We start from the raw sequence: 18,253 nt of genomic DNA, 5'->3' as shown, positions 1-18,253 counted from the left end.
TTCCCCGTTTTTTTCTTTTAAAAGTTTTGCAAGAAATAACTTCACCAAGATGTCCAGTGATCGGCAGAGGTCCGATGATGAGAGCCCCAGCACCAGCAGTGGTAGTTCAGATGCAGACCAGCGAGACCCAGCCGCTCCAGAGCCTGAAGAACAAGAAGAAAGAAAACCTTCTGCCACCCAGCAGAAGAAGAACACCAAACTCTCTAGCAAAACCACTGCTAAATTATCCACTAGTGCTAAAAGGTAATGTGTAAAAAAAGGATTAAGCACGTTGTCAGGTTGTCTTTCCAAATGGACGCTTCTGTTGATTTAACATCAGTAGCCATAGTTCAAAAATATTTCCTTTGCTATCAGTTTTGTTTGGACTTGAATGAGTTGTCATTCTTTTTAGGTGGTATAGAAGCCACCTCCCTAGAATTAGACTTTTAAGCAAACTTGTTCTGGGCATTGGTAACTTCAGAGAGAGTGTCCTTGAGTAGAGATTGGAGTAACATCTGACAGATTAAGGAGTTGGCAAGGAAAATTTGGTGATCCCAGATGAGCTGGTAGATTTGAGGATGTTGTCTTTTTGTGAGTTATATTCATCGTCATTGAAGGTGACACTTCTAGAGATCAGTGTCCCTCTTCATGAAACTTAATGATCAGAAATGGTCATGTTTGCTAAAAAATTTGTAAACTCAGGGCCTTGGCTGTATTGGAAGGCAGATTTTCAAATTGTACTTCAAGTCTGTTTTCAGTTTTTAAAAGCATGACTTTAAGTCATTCATCTCAGGTTTTACTTTTTCTAATTAAGCTATGGTCATACCTCCGTGTCTTTGTGAGAGTAGGTAAAACTGAAAAGTAGCCGTTTACATGTGAGGTGGCACTTGGTGATTGAGAAGTTTGCCATTATGCCTCTTCACTCTAAAATTTGTGGATATGCTTGACATGTTAATACTCAACAGCAGGAGAAGCCTATTTTGTTGGATATAAGTGAAAGATCATTTGTTTTCTGTTGATTTATATTTCTGTGATAGTGAAAATAATGCTGTCAGTGGGACTCCAATCAATGGTGGTAGTAAGTGGCATACCTGTGAATTTTAGTAATTACACATCAAGTGTTCCTATAGCATTAGCCAATATCAACGTTTTATTGATTTTTGTTGATCTCAACCAAAAGAAACAATATAAAAGCTGATCAAATGTTGGCGTTCTGTAGTGATAGTCTGTGGATTTTCACCTCTATTGTATCAATAATCAAGTGTTAATAACTAGAGTATTTTATGAAATAACAGCAGTCCATGAGATAATTTAAAATCCTTCTCAGTTTCTTACAATCTTGTTGATGAACATATTAAACATATCTTAAGTTTTGAAAGCATTGTAAATTTGAATAAGAACTGCCCTTTTTCCTCTTACCTCAAGGCTGTCTATTTCTCCCAAATTTATTAAATTTAAGTGCTGTACGTAAGGTCAGGGAAAACAGATTTACTTAAATAAGAATGCCAGAATTCTTTGAAAGTTTTTCACTGGTAAAAATATTTGTAAATTTTAAACTTTTTTCTGACATAAAATATTGTCAAAATTATTAATGTGCACTTGCAGTAGCTTGTTAATTTTTACCTTGGTAAAGTGTCTTGGAGTCATTGTCAAATATTCTAGTGCTTTCCCTCCTCCCTTCTTGTCTCATTTGCATATAAGCTTGAAAAGAGAATTTCTTTGGTAAAAAGTGCTTTAAAATATATTTTACATCCTTTTCTGAGTACAAGTGGAGGGCTAGTTCTCAAATCAGGTGTGAATGTCTTACTGATTTACAGTAGCAAGTGAGAAAAAAAGCTGCAAAGTTTCTGTTAAGGGATTTGGGTTATGCCTCTGAGAACAAAGAGGAAGCAGCCATGTTAGCATTACTGAAGGCGAAGCCAGCCTTGCATTTAACTGCATGGTGGTAGAGGGCAGTGTAATTCCCCGGTTATTCTGTAGACTCTCAAATCCTTTTTGTCTGTTCTCATTTCACTAACAGAATTCAGAAGGAGCTAGCTGAAATAACCCTTGATCCTCCTCCTAACTGCAGGTAAGAAACAAATTTTGTTGTTTTAATTTCAAATTGTGGAAAAATATCCAGAGATTCATGTATCGTTGTTGGATGTTTGTGCTGCAGAAGAGGCTACATTTGCTTCTTTTCAGCTTTGCAAGTGGATTGAACAAAAATTGTCTTGGGTGAATTAATTAAATTGGAAGGAAAAAACCTTTTTAGAATGTATCATACATTTTGAACTTATGACTATATTGATTTTTGCTTCTTGCTGGGATTAGTATGAATGGTGCTGATTTTTACACTGTTGTAATAGTTCTGTAGTGTGTTTATTCAGAAGTATATTGCAGAAACTTCTAAGATTTTGCTCAGCTTTAAAGTTACTACTTGTGTGCAATCTGAACTGACCTTCCAAATTTAGAAATTGCTGAATGTGGTGTTACAAAAATGTAAATGCAGTAAACAGGAGTATAGTTGTTTCTGTTTGATTTATTCAGTAACTTGCCTTTAGGACAGAGTTTATGTGCTAAGCTAATGGTTTTAGCTGTTGTTTTCTAGAGAAGGCATTGTTGGAATTATTTACATTTTAATCAAATGGTTTAATTACTTGGGAAAATTTTTAGTATTTTTGGTACTAGAAATAATGTGTATAAAAGACAGTGAATGAGTTGGAATTTGTGGGAAGAAGTCATTTCAGTGAAACTTCATGTAGGATGATTTAAGATTGTTGGTTGGTATAAGGTGTGATAAAAGTAACTGGTTTGTAGTTAGTATTTCAATTATTTAAATTCCTCTTAGCGCTCAGTTTTTCATCTGTGACTGTATGACTTCAAAATTCATCAAATTTAGAAAAACTGTCATGTAGATAATTTGTATGGAGATATGTACTCAGATACCAGAGAGGCTACTAGCAATAAGGCAGTGTTATGGTTTGATGTGAGAGTGTTTCTTGTCTTACCTATATTTTTCTACAAGTTGTATTCACTAGTGGTGATCAGACCTATTTCTGAAATCTACTTGAGATGGGATATAATCCAACCGCTTCTTATTGTGTATGTTAACTGGGTCCTCTGATAAGGTGATCTGATGTTTATTTGCTTTTTTTAATATTTGTAATCAGACATTTCAATTCAAAATGGAAACATAAATGTAAGCTAATTTTAAACAGATAGTAGTATGTCAGATATCAAAGTAGTGCTTAGGAGCTAGTAATGTAGCCACTAACCACTTGTGGCTATTGACCACTTTGGTTGTAGTCCAAAATGAGATGTTCTGTAAGTGTAAAATACACATCAGATTTTGAAAGCAATATGAAGAAAAGATTGCAAAATATTTTACTGATTTTCAAAAAATATTTATTGCATGTTGAAATACTAATATTTTGATATGTTGGGTTTTGGTTATTTTGGTATGTAAAATGTTTTAAAATTAATTTCTTTTTCCTGTTTTAATATGGTTATTAGACAATTTAAAATTACATATGTGGCTCATGTTGTATTTCTGTTGAACAGCACTGCTTTAGAGAATAAATAAGTCAGTATTTCCTTTCAGGCTTCTAAATGGTGTGTCAAATCTGTAGCCATTTAGGGAGGTCAGGTTAAATTTGCTCTCTGGAAGAATTACTTAACGTGGAGAGTGTATTCTGGTATTTCTCATTATAGAAGATGTAAAGATCTATCAGTTCAAAAGTCTTCATTGTTTTAAAATTGTATATAAGGGCAAACATTTTTTTAAAGGTTTTTGTTGATTTTGTACAAATGGCACAAACTGTTAAATAGCGTTTGTCTGTGAATCTAGTAAGCCCAATAGACACGTGCCGGATGCCCTGAGAGCAGTAGTGTTGCAGTTGCTGAAGAAATGTGCTCTGCCTGTTTAACCCAGGAATGTTTCCACAAGGTCACTGACGATTATTGTAGAGGAAGTATAGTCTGTCTTAGAGATGGAAAATTTAGTTCAGTTTGCTTTTATTTTTCTCTTTATATACCAGATTTCCTTTCCGTCCATGAAATAATTCTTCACATTTAGTGACCAGACTAGTGAAATGGTGAGCTCTGGGCTTACTTGTGAGCAGTAACTTGGCCCACATGCATCATCTGTGCTTTCCCTCCTCACAGCTTGTGATCGCTGTCAACTGCTGCAAACGGCACCTTTCAGTTCTCTGCTGCTTTTAATGTGCGAGTTCTTTTGTGACTGTGTGAGTGATTAATAGAGGAGGAAGAAACTCGAGAAGATATCAGTCTTAGTAGGAGACCGTAGAAGTTGTTTTTGTTTTTATTAGTTTGGGGACAGTCTTCTTTCATATGCTGGACAAGTGAAGTATTCGCATATTTTTATGTGTTTTTCTGTTAAGTCTTCAGATTCTTTTGGGTGCAAGAACTTCTAGGTCTTGTTCTTGAGCAGGAGTTTGGAATAGTCAGGTTTAGTGGAGACATTTTTAGGATTTTTGACAGCTAATTTAAAATTTGTATTTTTACCTTTGTGTCAAATATATTTTTGTGGTGTTCTTGTAATTCACAGGTGAGAATTTTAGCTTTTTGGTGATTGTACAGTTTAAATTTTTTAATTTGTTATAATTAATAGTGGGACTCTATTAATAAATTCTAGAAAATATGTGAATTCCTATTGTCTGAAATCTATGAAACCTAATTATTTTGACTTTCACGTGTAGTTAATTAATCAGAATTCCATTATGGTTTTGAATATGATTTTTACAAGCATATAAGCATATAAGCATATTGCATATAATTGTCAAAGTATGTGATACATTTAATTTTTCAGAGAAGAATGTAAAGTATGTCTGTGTACATTGAGAAAAGAACTTGAATGAAATACAAGAAAACTCAACAAAATCAAAATTACTCAGACTTCAGATACTTTCTTAAATCTTTTCCTATGTTTAATTAATAAAATATTTTTTAGTTATTTATATAGCTGTGTCAAATATGTATACACCCGGGGTGATCATAGGATAGACTTAATTATTGAGTTAAGTGTGTGGCTTTAAACATGTCTGAATATATTTGGATAGTATTAATATTTCTTTTCCTGATAGTATAAACGTGTGATAAAATGTTATTTCCAGTGATTTGATGGCATTTCAGTTTTTAGGTATTGGAATGCTTTAGGCCAAAGCATTTACAGATATAACACTCAGTGGCTTCAATTTATATTCTTTATTCTAGATTAGAGTGTGAAGAGTTGATGCACCGGTGAGAATGAAGAGAGATTGTATTATGTGCATTTCCTTATCTGTTTTTAGAGAAGGTTATTAAGTAGAATTGAGTGATGTGCTACAAGACTTTTATGTTCCATCTGTTCCCCAGAGGGTGTCCTCTCAGGACTTGACAGGTGGTGGAAGTTTAGAAAGGTGCTGGATTTTTAACTCAGTCTCTTTAATTCTTTTCATATCTGAGACAGTACAAAAATATGCTCTAAAAATATCCTTTGATATGTTCAGATTGAACCTATGTTAGAGTAGACATTCAGAGACATTTGTAATAGTTTTTGGATGTCAGAAAGGCCTTACTGAGAGGGAGGCGTTACAGTATCAAGTTACTGTATTAACATGCAAAACCTGAAAGTGGGTGCTATGATGCTTGCAAATTTTGCTCATTTCCGTCTTTCTAAAAAATGAACAAAAGCAATTAAGTTCTAAACCAGTAGTTGGGAAGCCCTGATTTACTCATAAGCCAACTGTCTGTGGATGAGCTCTGCCTCCTTTTGCGGATTACCATTGCCTTGCGCCATTTCTAGGGAAGATAGAACTTTGCTGCTCCGGGGTGGTCTTCAGACCAGTTGCATCATCTGCATCACAGGTGAGATTTTAGAACTGTAGAATCTTTTAGAAATGTAGACTCTTGCCTACCCCCGCCTGCAGAAGTACTGAATCAGGATCTGAATTTCAACTAGATTTCCAGATGGATTGCATGTATTTTAAGGTTTGCAAAACAGTGGTACTTGAGCTGGACTGAGTACAAGTCTCTGCTCTGGCACTTAATAGCTGTGTTAGCTTAGATAAGTTATGGAATATTTCTGTCTTTCTGCTTCTTATCTGTATAATAAGAGATTAAAATTATACTCCCTTTATAAATTTGTTGGGAAGATCAGATGAATTTGTATGTTTAGAAATTCCTTAATGTGAATTTTCGGGTCAGTAAAGTGGCCGAGGCGTGGTTAAAGAGCTGGCTTAGCAGTATGTCTTCACCTTTGCTGGCATTTTCTCCAGTGCATCAGCATCCAGCTATCGGAATAATTTTACCTTAATCAGCTCTGCACCTATTGGGAATGTCAGGCAGCTTAGTTAAAAGCAGTTCCTTGGAACTGGAGTAAAAAAGAAAATAAACCTAAGAACACTGGGCAAGGTTGAACAAATAGTATATCCTCTTTAAAGAAATATGCTAATGGTTAATGAAACCTAATTCAGTAGAGAATGGTCTGTCCAGTGGATTATAATAAACTACTTTTAGATAGTGGTGATATGTTTTCCCTTTTAAGTATGCCATTATAGGAGTTCATAGTTTTACTGAGAATGAGATTATATCAATAATTTTGTAAAATTTAGATTCTGAATTAATATAATTTGCTAGTTACCTGGACATAGCATTCTTTCCTTCTCTGTGATCTAAGGAGAGATTTTGAAAGCTTTCTCTAGTTGACACAGGAAGGCAGGTCATGACGAAAGTGACATGTGAATCTACATAGCTTTGTTGGTTGCTTATATAATACTTGGTTTTAAATCCTCCCACACATATGTTTAGATTGCTTTTTCTTTTTTATGTATACATTTGATTGTTACTGTTTATGTTAGCCAAAATGTGCTGTGTGAAGGTACGCTATTTCGTAAAACAAGATTGTTTCATTAATTATCTAGCCCTTTTGTTTCCAACTCTTGAAAAAAATCCTGTAATGGCCTTTTTATAAAAATTAAATCTTAGTTGGATGCTCAGTTTGTAAAACAGATAAGTACAGAACTACTCTGACTGAAGGTGTTTTCCAGCTGGTCTGTCAAATTGACAGGAATAGAAATTCTAGGCAAAATAATGACTTTGGATTGGAGATCTATGAAATATCCCGTATATTCTTTACTTTTTCATAATTGTGTGTGTTTTAATTTTTGGCTTCACACTGAAGCATGGGAGATCTTAGTTTCTCAACCAAAGATTGAACTTGCACACTCTGCATTGGAAGGCAGAGTCTTAACCCTGGGACCACAGGGGAAGTACCCATGATTGTCATTTTTAATATGATTGTTCAGAGGTATTTGGCTACCATTTGTATTATAAAAAGAGATTGGTTTGCAATAAAGCTAGTTATTTCCCTCATACATGCTGGTGTAGCAGAAGGATTCAGTACTTTGTAACTGAACGTTTTTTCCAGAAGACTGGTATAATTGAAAATAATATTCTTCCCTCTCAACAGGTCACATTTTTATTAGGGAGCTGTTAAGTTCAGTGCAGATAATGAAATCAGAAAGTGGGTGAAAACTGTGCATTTAAAAAGTTACATGGTTACTTTGCAGCTACATGCAAGACTCAATTTGTTCCTTTCTATAGGTAACCAGCTGGTACCTTATTCTTTTCTTGAATGAGTAGCTGTAACAACAGATGGATATGTTTAGTTATAAGAAAATCAACAAGTCATTGTTCCTTAGAGTACAAGGGTGCTCCAGTGGATCTTGATCTGCCATTCTCGTCTTTCCTACAAAATTAAGATTAAAAATAGGATAAAACCACGTGTAGATCTAGAGAACTAGAAAGATTTTTCCCCCCCTTTCTGTACTGCTTTAACAGGGTAGCTTATTTGGCATTTTAGATCTAGAAGAAGAAGCATCTTTAAACCTTTACTATTTCTCTTTCCCCAGTTCTCAACTTGGGGGCAGTTTTTGCCTTCTTATTCGCACACCCCACACCAGTGGTCCTATGGAACAATTGGCAATGCCTAGAGACTTTTCACAACTGGGGGAAGAGGAGCTGCTATTAATAATTTAGTGAATAGAGGTCAGGGATGCTCTTAAATGCCCTGTAATGCCTAGGTCGCCCCCCTCCAACAAAGATTTTATCTGGCCTAAAATGTCAGTCATTTTACTTTGAGGTTGAGAAATCCTGCTATAGATGTTAATTACAATACCTTGCCTCTTTAATTTTTACATAGTTCATTTATTATTATTTTCCTATCTTAGTAGTGATGCCTAGTGAATATACATTCTCCTATACTTTCCTCAGAGCTGGTATCCCCATCTCCCACTACTCTTGTGCTGTAGTTTATCTTATATTATCTGATACATGTCTTTTTTTTTTTTATTTTTTTTATGTGACCCTTTAGGAATGGCTGTGTTGAGTACCTTTTAAATTATGGTCTATTGAGGCCAGAAATTCTTATAGCAATATTTATAATTAATTAGCTAGTTTACTATTAGTTCATTATACCCTCTTCATGACTTAGCTTTAGGCTGGTTATATCTGTGTGCTGCTAGAAATACTGAAGTATCATCGAGTGTAAATAACCATTGGGAAATCATCAAAATTCAGTTTGATTCAGTACATTGAACTGCAAACAGTTTAGAAAGTCATGCTCTTCATCTGATTTTGATTTTTATCATTAAGACAATACAGAGATTATCTTCTTATTGTTACAAGTCCACAGTCCTTTATTTCTAACCTTTGGAGCCAGTAATGTTTCAGAATGTGGAAGTTTTCGGATTTTAGAAAGGGAATGTGATGTAGTTTATGTAACACTGTCGGTGGGACCTGGGGCAGCACTCCATAACCAAACACATTCATATTTCTACACCCAAACTGTACAAATGTTCTCACTAAGGGGGGTAAATCGGCACTACAGATAGTTTCAGGTTAGTTCATGTTTGGTGTTGCTGCCAGATTATATCTCAGTCTTTGATTTTTAGAGCTTCTGGGATACTCCAGAATTTGGGTGAGCAGCTGTGGCCCCATCCTCCCACTGTGACAGTGACGAGGGACACCAGCTGTTTACTGCGTGGTGCGCGGTGTGTGAAGTCTCGTTGTGCTTTTCTTTCTTTTACCTGTTTCCTCGTAGCTGTTTTTAGTTTCTCAGCTTTTATTTTTGGATCGTTGCTTTTTTTTTTTATTTAATTGTCCAACCTGTATGATCAACTAGAAAAGAGTTTAGATTCTTGATTTTAGAGTTTTTTTTCTCCTTTTCTTTTGAGGTGAAACTATAAGTATCCGTTTCTAAGTTATTCTGTGTATGTTGGATTACTTTTCTACTTTGCTATCAGTATTCTCTCTTAATTATTCTGTTCATTCTGGACATACAGAATTGCACAGAAAGGAGGATATCCTTTAATACCTAAGCATGCACGCATGCTAAGTTGCTTTAGTCGTGTCCGACTCTTTTGAGACTTCATGGACTATAGCCTGCCAGGCTCCTCTGTCCATAAGATTTCCCAGGCAGGAATACTGGAGTGGGCTACCATTTCCTTCTCCAGGGGGTTTTCCCCACCCAGGGATCAAACCTGTGCCTCCTACATTGCAGGCAGATTCTTTACCACGAACCACTGGGGAGGCCCATGATACTTAAGCATCGGACTTGCCATCGTTATGTAGGCATTTGAGTGCAGTTAGGCTATGAAAGGAGACATTAAATTTTGCTAAGCTGTTTTGTGCTGCATTAACTTCAACATATAAATATTTATTTCTTTCACTTGTAAGAAGTCCTCTGTAGGTCCAGGGACGCTCCTGAGTGGCTCTTCCATATGTTGGCTGGGATCTGCAGCTTACAGCTTGTAGCTCTGCCATTTTGAACATGTCCAGGCAGGATAACTAGAGGGTCATGTGCTGGCTGTAAGTGCTTTGGTCTGAAAGTAAGGTAGGGATTTAATCACATGACCTCAACTAGCTGCAAGGTGGTTGGAAAATGTTGGGGAGCGTCTGGGTATTTAGAGGGAAACTTCTCTGCCTATATATTGTACAAAGTCTATGTACTTCATGAATAGGCAGCTTTCATTCTCACTTCAGAAAAGGAAAGAGGAAATAATTGAACACCCAGTCTGACACTCTACTGGATTTCCATACTATAGTGCCTATTAATATGCTATTTTATTTAATTCCCAAAACAATCCTATGAAGTATCATTCTTGTTCAGGTTTCAAAAGGTAATCTGAGAATTGTCACACATGTAGTGCATTTATATACATAACAGCTTCAAGGCAAACATCTAGGCTTAGTTTTGACGTAAATGTAAGCACTTCTTGCTTCTGTACACTGCTGCTTGAGAAATCTGGTAAAAGCATTCAGAGTTGTTTAATGGTCTGTAGGCGCATTCTTAGTGTGAGTGTGTCCCATTTGTTTGCTTCGAGTCTCCTGAAAGATCCAGCATACTCTATGGTTTTAGAACCTGGCGAGTGAGGTGCAGTTGGTGAATTGGAGAGTTTTCTTCTTTGCCTTGGGGGCAAAGGCTTGCATTAGTGATTTTTTTTTTTTTAATCATTCAGACAGAATCATTTTCTTTTTTAGGGAGCATTCCCCAAGTTGCCAACTCTCTTCTCTGTTCTCTTTCCTTGTAAGGAAGAAGGTCAGGGAACGAATCTGATCATAACAGAGAAGGCAAATCTTTGTTCTCTGACTTGTAGATCCTTGTGTAAGGCTTTTCTTTGCGCAAAGGAATGACTAAATCTACCTCTCCTTTTTTCTCTGGGGTATGATGAAGCAGTCTGTGTTTATGAATTGCTTTGAAACTGGGGGAAAAAATCTCTACAGAAAAGAATTTTATGGAGAAAAGTCCCAACCATATGGGATTTTAGGAATATTTTAATGCTGACTTCTCAGCATCATGTGTACTTGTTATTTTTTAATACTGGTACTAGATACAACTTGTTTTAGAAGTTGGCTTTATGTTAGATCCCTGTTAATTTTGTCTTGTTTATAACTATATGTTTATGAAGCATAAGTTTTATAATTTATTTAAGCACTATTTTTCCTAATACTTCATGGCACTTGGAAGGGAAAAAAGTAGAAGCAATGACAGATTTTATTTTCTTTAGGTTATAAAACCACTGTGGACAGTGATTGCAGCTATGAAATTAAAAGACGTTTGCTCCTTGGAAGGAAAACTATGACAAACCTAAGCAGTGTATTAAAAAGCAGACATATCACTTGGTTCGACAAAGGCACATATAGTCAAAGCTATGGTTTTCCCAGTAGTCATGTACAGATGTGAGAGACCATAAAGAAAGCTAAGTGCCGAAGACTTGATGCTTTCAAACTGTGGTGCTGAAGAAGACCTTTATGAGTCTCTTGGACAGCAAGAAGATCAAACCAATCAATCCTAAAGGATATCAACCCTGAATATTCATTGGAAGGACTGATGGTGAAGCTGAAGCTCCAATACTTTGGCTGCCTGACACGAAGAGCATACTCTTTGGAAAAGACCTTTATGCTGGGACAGTTTGAAGGCACAAGGAGAAGGAAGCAGCAGAGGATGAGATGGTTAGCATCATGGACTCAATGGACATGAATTTGAGCAGACTCTGGAAGATAGTAGAGGAAAAGAGGAGCAGCGGTCTGTGGGGTCACAGAGAGTTGGAGATGACTTAGTGACTGAACAATAACATTTTTTCCTATAAACTTGTGAATTTGTAACAAAAATATTTCTAGATAATAGTATGGGGATTTGCTTTATTCCTAAGAGTCTCTTTAGATGAGGAGCTGGTCCACCTAGCAAAATGAAAGTGAAAGTCCCTCAGTCATGCCCGACTCTTTGTGACCCGTGGACTATACAGTCCATGGAATAATTCTCCAGGCCAGAATACTGGAGAGGGTAGCCTTTCCTTTCTCCAGGGGATCTTGCCAACCCAGGGATCAAATGCAGGCAGATTCTTTATCAGCTGAGCCACAAGGGAGGCCCAAGAATATTGGAGTGGGTAGCCTATTGCTTCTTCAGTGAATCTTCCCAACCCAGGAATCGAACTGGGGTCTCTTGCATTGCAGGCAGATTCTCTACCAACTGAGCTATCAGGGAAGCCCCCTAGCAAAGTAGACGTCATGTTTTCAGTGTGACCTGCTGAGTTTATGTAGTTCATTTTAGATTGATGAAACTAACAAGTTTTATGTATCAGATCTGTGTCTTGCATCTTGTCTAAATACTGTATTAAAATTGAATTCTAAAGCTTTCAAATTTTTCTTTCAGTTGACATGTCATCAGTTTTATAAGGATATAAAGGGAAACAGCCTAAGCTTGTTTTTTAGCACCTATTTTGGATGTGATGGTCAGTAAGACGTGAACCTTAAGTAATAGCAAGAAGGTCAAATCTCTAGAGTTATTAAATTTTATAAATCTCAGCCTCCTCTGGTCCTTGGTGTATATAATAATTTTTTAATCTTATGGTTATTTGCAACAGATAAAGCTTTGGAATGAGTTGCAATATTGCTATGTTCGTTCATTGTCCAAGGTTTAGTTTGCCTATTTTGGAGGGATTTGGACCAGTTCTGCCAGTCTGAAGTGTCTTTCCTGCTTCACTGTCCCAGAGTAAATATACTTTGTCATTCTGTTTAACTTCTAGCTTGTCTGGGGAAAAATAAAGACATCTCTAGTCTGAAATTGCTTTTGGGAGTATAGCTCCACATGTTTTGGTCTGAGTGAAGGGCCTAGGGAAACATGAATTTTGTTACCTTTTTATTTTATTTTCCTTTACTTATAAATCATCATGATGATTCTCCCTTTACATCCATGGGACTTGCTTTTTATAAACACCATTCATTCCCTTTCTAAGGGTGGTTATTTGTAGTTTGTTTGCCATTTACAATCTTATGGGTCCTTTACAAATGGATCATTTTTTTACATTAAATTTTAGTAGGTCAAGAATCCATTTATTTAGGGTCCCCAAGAGAATCCATCTCAGAAGATTGTGGCTACATGTTTTTTATGGCTTCCTGCTGCTTTCTGTGGTCTTCCCAATTTAAACAGTAGTAACAACAAAATTTAGAGGGCATCTTAAGGCCGTGGCTTTACGGTTTTCTTTTTGTTTCACACTTGTTTCTAAGGAGATTGGTGATATTTGTTGGATTTGTTATATATATACTTGTCGTGAATTTACCTTCGATTACAAAGAGGGAAAAATGCGGCATTTGAATGGTTTGAACACAACCGTAGATGTATGTGACCACGTGGAATTCAATGACAGTTTTAACTAGTGCACCTTTAGATTCTCTTTATTTTATTTACACCAGTGTCTGTTTAAAATTTTTAAAGACATTTCTGTTATATCCTCCCAGATGCTTTATATCCCCATATCCATTAGAGGACTATGCTAAGTATTCATTTTCTTTTATAAGCCCTAAATAAACATGTTGCAAATGATCACTTTTCCCTCCTGCTGAGGTTTCTTAATTTTTTTTAAATTAACTTTTATTATGGAGAACTTGGAACATGTACAGAAGTAAACAGGCTAGTGTGATAAATAGCCATGTAGTCTTCACCTAGTTTCAGCTGTTAACAAATCTTGGCCAGTCTTATGTCATCCATAACCCCAATCATTTCACCCTCCTATATCATGTTGAAGAAAATCTCAGACATCATTTAATCTGTATTTTTAAAGAACAGATATTTCAGGTGCATTTCCAAAAGGTAAAGATTTTTAACTTAACCCAGTATCACTAACACATCTAAAAATACCATCAAAATTCTTAAATCAGTCATGTTCAAATTTACAAATGTCTTAAGGATTGTCTACCTTTCTTCTTCAAAGGTAATTTGAGTCAGTATCCGAATAGACACACTAATTGGTTGAGTGTTTTATGTATCATCCAGTCTGTAATTTCTTTCTGTTTTTGTTTTTCCCTTTTTCATTTTTGCAGATTATTTAAATGAAACAGGGCTGAGTTTTTTTTTTTAGGGCTGAGTTTTTATGTCTGGATTTTGCTTGTTGCACTCTGACGGCATAGTTTAGTATCTTTTTGTTCAGTGTTTCCTGTAAATTTGGGAGTTAGGTCAGAAGGCTTGTTAATATTCAAGATTGATCACCATCCCTCCCCCCTTTTTTTCTTTTGACAAAACTGCTTCATGGATGGTAGTGAGCTATTTCATCAGGAAACACCTGAAAATCTGGTTGTCTTTTTGTGATGCTGTTAGCCGCTGAAATACTTGTCTAAACAGAAACTTGCCCACATTTTGTATTTCGTTACCAGTCTGGTAAGTTCCATAGTGAAGGCAGAATAAGTGTTTAATTCTTCCTCTTGTTTATCAAATTTATTTTTTTTCCTCCTTTTCAAAATTGTGAGTTGATTACTTATCCTTTTTTGATTCATGAACTTATATTTGTTTTCTTTCATTCCGTTGCAGTCCTTCAGTATATGGCCACTGTTAGGAAACTTTGCATGCATAAAAGTTGCATGGACATATTTGGTAGTAACATAATGCAAATGCATGTTATTCAACTCAACCATTGCCCTAGGTATTATTTTGAAAACTGAATACTTCTTGAAGCTGTTGCTTTAAACATAAGATATTCTCCTGGCCATATCTTAATTTGTGAAGGAATAATCAATGTCTTAGTAACTAAAGTTCCTATATTAGAACTATATGTCTCTTTTTAAGTTCTCAATTAAAGCAGATTAAGTGGACTGCAAAGACCTTTATCAGAATCAGTCACAAGAATTAAATTTAAAAATGAACTTTGTCTAAACATACAAGGAAAGCAATGTTCTTTGTCCATTTGCAGTTTTTCTTATCAGTGTCCCCTTTGGCATTTTGGACTGCATTGTGCTTTTCCTTGGACTTCCCAGGTGGCACAAGTGGTAAAGAATATGCCTGCTAATGCAGGAGATGTAAGAGATGCGGGTTTGATCCCTGGGTTGAGAAGATCCCCTGGAGAAGGAAATGGCACCCCACTCCAGTATTCTTGCCTGGAAAATCCTGTAGACAGGATCTTGGTGGGCTGCAGTCCGTGGGTTGTAGAGAGTTAGACACGACTGAAATGACCTGGTACTCAGCAGCATGTGCTTTGCTGTAGAAGACCCTGAGCATCTTTGGACTTAATGTTAGTAGGGCCTCTCCCAGTTAACGTGGCCACCAGAAAGCAGCTCCTGCTCCCTTGTCCAAATGTCCAGTGGATGGCTGCAGCCATGAAGTTAACAGATGTTTGCTCTTTGGAAGGAAAGCTATGACATACCTAGGCAGCATATTAAAAAGCAGAGACTTCACTTTGCTCACAAAGGTCTGTGTAGTCAAAGCTATGGTTTTTCCAGTAGTTGTGTAAAGGTGTGAGGGAGTTGGACCATAAAGGAGGCTGAGCGCCAAATAATTCATGCTTTTGGACTGTGTTGCTGGAGAAGACTCTTGAAAGTCCCTTGGACTGCAAAGAGGTCAAACCAGTTAATCCCAAATGAAATCACCCCTGAATATTCATTGGAAGGACTGATGCTGAGGCTCCCATACTTTGGCCACCTGATGAGAAGAAGTCAGTGCATTGGAAAAGACCTTGATGCTGGGAAGGATTGAGGGCAGGAGGAGAAGGGGGCAACAGAGGATGAGATGGTTGGTTGGCATCACCAACTCAACAGACATGAGTGAGCAAACTCTGGGGGATAGTGAAGGACAGAGAAGCCTGTCATGCAGCAGTCCATGGGGTCGCAAAAAGTCAGAGACAACTTAGAGACTGAACAACAGCAGCGGGAAAGGATTAACACTTCCAGTTGCAAATTACAGTGTGATTCCACATTGTAGTGATATCAAATCATAGTATTTTAATAAAAACATTTTTATGTAGCATTGCTTCAAGTAATGTGTAATTTCTAATAGACTTCTTAGGTAAAATCTATCATGACCAAATATGTATGATTTTACTACATATGAAATTGTCTTTTATGCAGAAATTATTTTCTTCCTGTAACATTTTACTTTTTTATACTTCCCCCAAACTCTGAAGTCTTAAACTAAATTTAAACTTTTTGTATGATCTTAACATGTACATGTACACACTCTCTGGCAAATAACGTTTCTTAACATATTCTCTGGATCTTTTTATTATTAGTGAGTTTAGTTTTATTTACAGGAAAATCTGAAAATAAAGGTGGGATTTTTCTGCTAGCCCATTGCCTCAAACTGGGCCTTTTCATTTATCTCGTGTCTCTAATTATTAACCTCATGCTGTTTCTGAGAGGTGTTTTTTTTTTTTTTTTAAAGCCCATTTAATTCTGTCATCTCTTATCCACTATCTTTCTGCCCATTTATATTTAGTTTACTAAGCCACATCTCCCACTTTTCTGTCTTGTATTTCTTTCATCTTCTTGTAATCTGTCTTTTCCTCTTCTATTTTATTTTCTAAAGCTATTTGATAATCTAGCTGCCAATGTTTTCTTTATGTGACTTTTTTTTTTTCTTTCAATTTTTATTGAACACAAGTATTCTGACAGAATGCAAAGTCAACATTTCTTTACTTTCAACTTTTTATTGACATTCCTGAGCTGTTTCTTCTTTCTCCTAATTACTCTTCTTTCCTATTTAGTATTTCCTTTAGAAATGCATGGTGTGAATGTGTTGGTGTAGTGTGTATCCTTTTTTCACCCTTGTATCGTTTTTTCCCTTCTCATCTCCCCCTGGGCACTCTTTGCTTTCTGTAGTTGCGGTGGAGGGGGGCTACTCTCTAGTGGCGGTGTGCAGGCTTCTCACCGTGGTGACTTCTCTGCAGTGCAGGGCTCCAGGGCATGCATGCCTCAGTAGTTGCAACTGGCTGGCTCTAGAGCTCCAGCTCAGTACTTGCAGCCCACAGACTTAGTTGCCCTGCTGCATGTGAAATCTTCCCAGACCAGGGATCAAACCCCTGTCCCCTGCATTGGCAGGCAGGCTTTTAACCACTGGACCATCAGGGAAGTCTCACAGCTGCTTTTTGATCAAGGAACTCCCTCAGGAATTTTAGTGGTTGTCCATCAAAATGTTCTTCATTTGGTTCCTAACTTATTTTTATCTTCTGTTATGTATAAAAGCTGTGTCTAGCAGAAGTGGTCTGCTTCCCATCCCCTGGCCATAACATGGGCATCTAGGCTCTGCATCTTTGTTTACCTTCTCTCAAGGTCTCGAATGATTTTCATCCACCAATCAATAGTGCTCATTTAAGACCAGTTTTAAATCCTACATCTTGTAAAGCTTTTGGTGCACAATCTGTCTTTTGAGAGACTTGTATTTATTCTCTGGTACTTCGCTCCTCTTGTCACGTCCCCTTTCTTCCCAGGTGAGCCGGGCACCAGGACTGGGTGTGGATCTTATGTTTCTTTATATTTTCAACTCTTAGTGTAATACTCTTATACTACATTTTAGGATACTGTTAGTGAACTCCTAAGTTGAAAGCAGTACTGAAACTAGCCAAGTTTTCAAAGGTGCGGCATAACACAGGAACCTCTTTTGACCATACATCCTGGTTTTTATCTTTTGTCTTAGTGTCACTGTTAATGGCATTTCCTTTCACTTTCAGAAATACCCTAGTTAGTAAGATAAATTGTAGGGTTACCTTAACCCTGATAGTATATATGTGGGTAGTGTTCTGGTTAGGCTTGGTGAATCAGGAGATTCTTTGTAATCAGCCATTATTCAAAGCAGAGATTCTAATTTCTTGGTCCAAGGGTGTTCTGACAATGTGCATTTTGAGAACATGTCTTAGGATTAGGTACTAGCTGCACTCTATAATCAGTTTTTTTGAGAAGTGGTGCTCTGAGGCTTAGGGTCATTGTTGGAATGAGGAGAATTGGGAAGAGGCAGAGGAGATAGTGAAATGCCATTTAATCTCTATGAGGCTAGAGAAGAACAGTTAAGATCGTGTTCTTAACTTGATTTTTAGTGACTGGCTATTTCTTAATGTAAGCACCCTTTATACTTTTTGATTGCTGTGTCATAATGCAAAAGATTAGTAAAGCTTGTGGGAGGCGTGTGCAAAATTAGGGTCATATGTGTGTGTGTGTAACTAGTGACTTAATGAGGGCATGACATTTTAATGCAAACAGCTGAAAATAGAAGTAAATCAGAATTTAGTAAGTGGCAACTTCAGAGGAAGATGGCATGAGCTAAAAGTACCAGGGGCTTCCCTGGTGGCTCAGAGGAGACATCCCTAAATCTTACTAAGTGTTTTTATTTTAAGAAAGGAAAAGACTTCAACAGCAACCTCTTAAACTAATTGACAGAGGATGATTCATTTGAAAACATGGATTAGATTATTTGTTTTTAAAAAAAACTTAAAATTTAAAATTAAAAAATACTTTATACTTTTAATAAATTTCTCTG

The 18,253-nt window shown here is 36.6% G+C and overlaps 1 protein-coding gene across 5 annotated transcripts in view; it reads left to right on the top strand.

The window, feature by feature from the left end:
* UBE2E3 (ubiquitin conjugating enzyme E2 E3) overlaps positions 1-18,253 on the top strand; it is a 91,877-nt gene that overhangs the window by 1,540 nt on the left and 72,084 nt on the right. For all 5 annotated transcript variants that reach the window (XM_043894119.1, XM_043894115.1, XM_043894117.1 and 2 more), the window contains exons 2-3: positions 25-243; positions 2,000-2,050. In XM_043894119.1, coding sequence (XP_043750054.1) covers positions 50-243; positions 2,000-2,050 — 245 coding nt within the window. In that variant the 5' untranslated portion in view covers positions 25-49. The remainder of the gene's footprint in view (positions 1-24; positions 244-1,999; positions 2,051-18,253) is intronic.

This window comes from Cervus elaphus, chromosome 33, assembly GCF_910594005.1.
Source record: "Cervus elaphus chromosome 33, mCerEla1.1, whole genome shotgun sequence".
Classification (NCBI taxonomy): Eukaryota; Metazoa; Chordata; class Mammalia; order Artiodactyla; family Cervidae; genus Cervus; species Cervus elaphus.
This window is presented reverse-complemented; position numbering and strand designations above follow the sequence as displayed.